Genomic DNA, 6000 nt, shown 5'->3' on the forward strand with positions numbered 1-6000 from the left:
TCAGCGTCTGTAAAAAATGACTTCTGCTGCTCTCTGCTAGTGCCTGACACACAAACAAGCCAAAAAATTACTACTGACCAAAGCTTATGTTTTCGAATCCAACAAGATGTGTAAAAGGAATATTCATACACAAAGACAATTACGCTGTCCTCCTTCTGGTCTCTTGGAAGGAAGCATCGTTATAGTAAACTGTGGATATCAGAGAATCACTTATTCCTACATGCAGAGGTGTTTTTGGGTGGTGCAAGTCGAATTTACCTCTTTAGTGTGCCTTTCCTTTATCAGATTAGACCTATCTGCTCCCCCTGTGCTGTACATAGCAGTGGGTATCATATAGCATTCTGATGCTAATTTAAACACTTGTGGCAGCACAATCAGCGATAGTGGTTTTTTTAAAAAACCCTAACACCTCTCTGTGTGTTCGTCAACGTGTAAAAAGTACTGGGTAGAGCAGACAAAAGGTGTCCCAGTATAGCAGATATTTTCAGATGTGGGGCCATCTAGTGACACAACTAAGAAAGGGCTGGGGGTTTGCTTTTAACGTTTCCTGTGGGGTGAAAGTGTGTTTGTATTTTACATATTAATAGAAAGCTTGGTAGAATCTACATTCTGGTGTTTGAGAGAGAAGAATTAAATTGGCTGGGGAAAAGGGAAGAAACCATACCCCACTTCTAGCCTTTACTATCTTTAATACCCCCTTGATAAAGTTACACGGCCGCTCTGAGTCCATAAGGAAGCTACAACACTGTTTGCCTTTCAGTGGTGGTACAAAGATTTTTCTAACCATTTTAGGGAGGAAGAGTGATGTATAAATGATTGGTAGATCAGTAACTCTTGAATGAACTTGACTGGTTCCTGAGAGGTGTTACAAGAAACAAACCAATTCTGAGAACTGCCGTGAGCAAAGAGAAAACACCGACATCCTGGGATGAAAGGATCTTTTCATTCTCACTGTTTCGAGATGCTGGTATTTGGAAAATACATTTTGAATTGTGGACCTTTCACCATTTCACCTGGATCATCTGAATCTTCTGAATCAGGCTTGGATGTGCAAGAAGGAAGCTGGAGTCATCACTCATTGAGAGTCCCACCTGTCTTCTAAATGTAACTACTCCTGCTGTTTTATGCTGAGAAAAATGGACTGTTGTGTTTGCCCACATATCAAAAAGTAAGATCACGGCTACCTCTGAATATTTAAACACAGTTTGAAAACATAGTCGTTGCCATAGAAGACAAACCCACCAAATGTTTCATGTTTTAGTATTTACAGTAATAGTCTGATGAGAGAGGAATTGCATCTGCCTGATGAGCTGACAGGGCTCACAATCCTTCATTGGAACTTTCCTTGCAAAGAATTTGCATTCTGATATGTCTTCTGTTAGTGTGCATCTCACTAGGTTACTCCTGGTATCCTTAAAGGCATTTCAAATTCTAGTATAAATAGTGATAGAGTGATGGGCAGCATCACAAATATTCTAAGTAATGATCTGCTTTGGGTATAGGATAACATTTTGTCTATGTATGCGTAACCCATTTCAGCCTTAACATACTGATGTTCATCCTGTTGCACTGACCAAACAGAAGCGAAAGTGAACCTTTACCTCAAAAAAGAGCCCCACCTAAAAATCAGGAGATGGTTTAGACTGAGATGTTCATTCTGTCTTTACCCTGTGTTAATACAAATGCGAAAAGCAGTGGTTAATTTGAGAAATCAGACATCTGTCCAAAGAAAATTAACTAGAGTCATTAATCAGCTGATCCACTGACAAAGACTTGCATTAGACTGGATCTGAAAAACAGAACAGAGATGTGAAAATCCCTGATCCCACTTCCATGGAGTTTCTATAAAACAAAAATTAAGGACCTTTCGACACGTAACTGTTACCAAATCAAAAACCTTGTGAGTCAGTGGCACATGAATCATTGCTTTCTTGACCAACCCCACAAAGCCACATCTCCCTGTCTTTCACCAATCTTATTTTAGCACGTACTCATTACAGGAGGTAAGTGAACCTCTACGTGCGTCAGTGCCACCAGCAGCTTTAGCTGTCCACTCACAGCTCTCTGCACGTGCTGGTCTCCTTTCCTGAACTCCAGTTTATTCTCTAAGGACTGATTCCCACTGCAAGTATGTCCACAAAACAACATGCCTGCCACAGTACAGATACTAACACTGCCCAGGACTTCAGCTGTGCTTAGAGAGGAAACGGTAAATCTTATGCAGCATGAAAAAAATCGGAGTACTTACAAGTGCAAAGTTACTTAAAATTCAGTTTAGCTTTATAGTGATTTAGCCTTCCTGTTTAATTAGTATTTAGAATTGCATGTTGTTTATAGCCACTGGTATTTCAATAGATGTTTAAGTGTTTAAAGTTTAATAAGCTTCCATTCTTAAAAGAACAAAAAATGTATGTAATTAAATTTTCAATTACTATAGGGGATTTTGGGGTCCATGCAATTAATAAAAGCTTAAGGCACTTGAGCGTGATCTTGTTTTAAAAACTAAACAGTTGAGCACTTAACTGATTAGCTCCAACACAGTGTATTTTATTTATTTCTATCTTAACAAAAGTAGTAAGTATTCCTTTCTTTTCAGACATTTAAAATTATACTCTGTTAAGAGTCCTGCATCTTTAAATGTAATTGTTCATTTAGTCATTTCCATACCTTTTACTAAAATGCACTTACATTATAAATCAACCTAGTCTCTCGTGTAATTCCATCAAATTAATGGACCTACTAAAAGATTAATTTAACCTTATAATGTTTCATTATCATTTGAGCCTATATCTCTGCATGACTATATTTGATAGCATGAAGAAAAAAGTTACAGTCTGAAAAGCTTGGAAATAATTACTATGGTAATACTGTGCCCTTGTACATTCAACTGAGGCAGTCAACAAGATGAGTTCAGAGGGATCTGTGATCAAGAATTCAGACAAGAGGCATGTGGTTAGCTCTGTAATCACACAGGGAAAGATCTTAATGTAATACACACAGAGTGTCCTTTCCCCCTTGTGCTGTTGGGATCCCCAGATAGCTGCCAAGTATGAGGTTCCTCAAGACCAAGCTGTGCCGGGATAGAGAGTAGCTGAGGCATGACAGGCTCACCCAGTTTTCCTCCTCCCTCCACCACTGTATCCCCACAGCTTTCCCTCTCCCCTAGTCCTCTGCATCTTGTATTTGCAGCCTTGCCAGGCTTTTTAAAAGGCTGATGTTCAATTATTGCTTGGCTTGGTGACAGTATTTTTTTGAGAAAAACAGACAGAGAAGGGTGAGTTTTAAACAAGGTATAACTTGGCTGCCATTGAATAGGATTTCCCAGCACAAAGAAAAGGCGATTCTTTACTCTCTTCTTTCTTCCAAATTATACAAGCCTGCTGCAAACAATAGAGCTGGCAAAGTTTCTCAAGAAGGATTACAAATAGCTTTCATAATTAAAGACATACAGCAAGCTCACCACAGAAGTTACGACTGTCCTAGCAGCAACACTAGGATGCATGCGAGAGACGTTATGTTTAAAATCTAAAGACATTTTACAATTTGAGTTTGGTGCGCTGAAAAGAAAAAACTTCTGATTTCTCCCCCCACTGCAATAGTTACATGCCGTCCTTCATTAACTCATGCGCCAATGCTGAGCCACTCACAGACCACTGTTATCTCCCTCTTTTAACAGTAACAGTGCTGAAGCCAGGATTTACACTGCCAAGACTTCACTAATTTGAAGTGATATATATTATGAATACATAAAAATGAGTAGACACAAAGTATGGTGAATTATTAAACGATACAACGATGCTGAATTTACAAATTAACTAATAAGCACTAACTCTCCCATTTGTATGAATTTGCAAAGTTCTACTGAAGTTTACAATAATAGTCAAGAATACTTAACAGAACAAACATAGGAAATATTTAACAACTAAAACCAGTGAAATGCCTCACAAATTTCTTTGATAGTAAAACTACACTGGGTGGCCATGAACAGCCATATAATTGTAATGCATATAAGAATTATATGCACATTTTTTTAAACCCTTTTTCCCAAAATTGCTAGAAAATAATAATTTCCATTATATAGAACATAGTAATAGACAACTCATTACAGATACGGGCAGAAATTCCAATAATTATTTAGTGCTACAAATTAATGATGTAGCAGCCTAACTTTTAGATACTGCATTGAAATACTGCAATTCAGAAAACAGAAATTAAATATCTAGGCTCCCTCCAGCGAAGTCAAGAACCTTAGAGCAAGAATCAGAGAATCCTTTTGGTAGCTTCAGGGTATTTCTTAGTCAGTTCTAGTCGACTGGCTTAAGAAAAAGTAGGCTCCAAACTTCTGCCCTCTGCAGAATATGAACACCTCCCTCTATACCCGAAGTATAAACTCCAATTTCAAGTCCATCTTGTGAAAAGCCATGAAGAAGTCAGTTTTCAAGGCAAAACAACCCAAACACAATGGCACAGCTCACAGGGAACAGTTCTTGAGCTCCAGGTCCTATTCCCATCGTTGTTTCTGCATTTATTCGTCACACTCATCCTTGGGACCAGGGCCACCCAAATCCCCACTAGAGAGGTTACAAATCAGACCCCTTTTTCCTCTCGTCTTCCTTCTGCACATTAACACCGTTACAATACCACACTTTAGGGCACCACCCTCAGTGGTTGGGATCCGAATTCACTTTAGGGGTCTGAGACTGTGCTGGAAGCTCCCATTCCTAGGTAAATATATCATCTACTAATCAGAGGTTGACATAACCTAAAAGTCGGGCTCAGAACCTCTCCCCAAACTACCTTTTCGTGAGCAATCCAGTGCTATCCATGCACACTGGGGACTTGTTTATGCATACAAATCACCTAACACCTTTCTGGGATGGTCCTGCAGTGCAGCTTCATAGTCTTACTCTAGTTGAATCTGACCAGCAGATGGAAGCAAAAGAACAGATTAAGAAATGTAGCAAAATCCTGCTGCTTCTGGGCTTGCTGGAGCCCGACCCATCCGTGGGATGGAGGCACAGTGGGAGTGTACGGCCCTGATTTACAAAAAGGGACCTGGGGGCGGAATACGTCCTCCTCGGACGCACCTGCTCCTGCTGTGACCATGCAAGGGACCAGGGCTGTGGGGAGCAAGGGGCCCGCCCTGCGGAGCGGAGCGGCGAGGACGAGCAGCACTTCCCTCCTGTACAGGGAAGGGAAACGAGAAGGGAGGAGTGCGCGAAGCCCCCACCCCGAGGGAGAGCCAGAGCCACCGCCAGGTAGATAAAACACCCAGCGCTGCCTCGGCCGCCATGTCACTGCCAACCGCCCCCCCGCCCCTTTCCCGCCTGCGCACTGCGCGCCGCTCCCCTGCGCCTGCGCAGAAACGCCCCTCCCGATTTCCATGGCAACGCGGACGCGCGGACGCCCGTCCTGCCGGTTCTTACCGCCTCCCTCGCCCGGTGGGTGGTTCTCAGCGTTTGGCGGGAGAGCTCCATCGCGGCGGACACGGCCACGGCCACGGCCACGGCCACGGCCGGCCACAGCCCGCGGGGAAAGTCACTGCGAGGGCGGCGGGCTCCGTGCGGGAGAGGCCCGCCCCGCCTCCCGCACACAGCCAATCGAGCCGCCGAAGGGTGAAAGATTGCCCGCAGAACCACCCAATCAGAAGTGGCCGTTTGAAGGATGGGCCAATCGTAGTAGGGCGGCAAGGCGGGGATAGCAGTAGCGCTGGCCAATCGGCGGTAAGCTCACCTGAGCAGGGCGATGGGGTGGTTTGTGGAGCTGTGAGGGAGTGGCGGGGCGCTGGGCGGAGGGGCTGGGGACGGGCCGCGCCAAACCAAACCGAACCAAACCAGTCCACGGTTAAACATGCCCAGTTCGCTTAGAGAGGAATGCGGGGTGCGCCTGAGGAGAAGCAGATGCCGTCAGCCCCTCACACCAAGCATGGCGGTGGGCCTTAAAATGGAGGCCAGCAGCATGGGGGTGCTGAGGGAACGCAGGGCTGTGAGAAGGGCCCTT

At 43.9% G+C, this 6000-nt stretch overlaps 1 protein-coding gene across 2 annotated transcripts in view; it reads right to left on the bottom strand.

The window, feature by feature from the left end:
- Positions 1-5511, bottom strand: part of KATNAL2 (katanin catalytic subunit A1 like 2) — a 32321-nt gene extending 26810 nt beyond the window's left edge. For both annotated transcript variants that reach the window (XM_074931224.1, XM_074931225.1), the window contains exon 1: positions 5427-5511. In XM_074931224.1, coding sequence (XP_074787325.1) covers positions 5427-5477 — 51 coding nt within the window. In that variant the 5' untranslated portion in view covers positions 5478-5511. The remainder of the gene's footprint in view (positions 1-5426) is intronic.
- Between the last annotated feature and the right edge of the window lie 489 nt (positions 5512-6000).

The sequence above is a fragment of the Athene noctua genome, chromosome Z (genome assembly GCF_965140245.1).
Source record: "Athene noctua chromosome Z, bAthNoc1.hap1.1, whole genome shotgun sequence".
Taxonomy (NCBI): domain Eukaryota; kingdom Metazoa; phylum Chordata; class Aves; order Strigiformes; family Strigidae; genus Athene; species Athene noctua.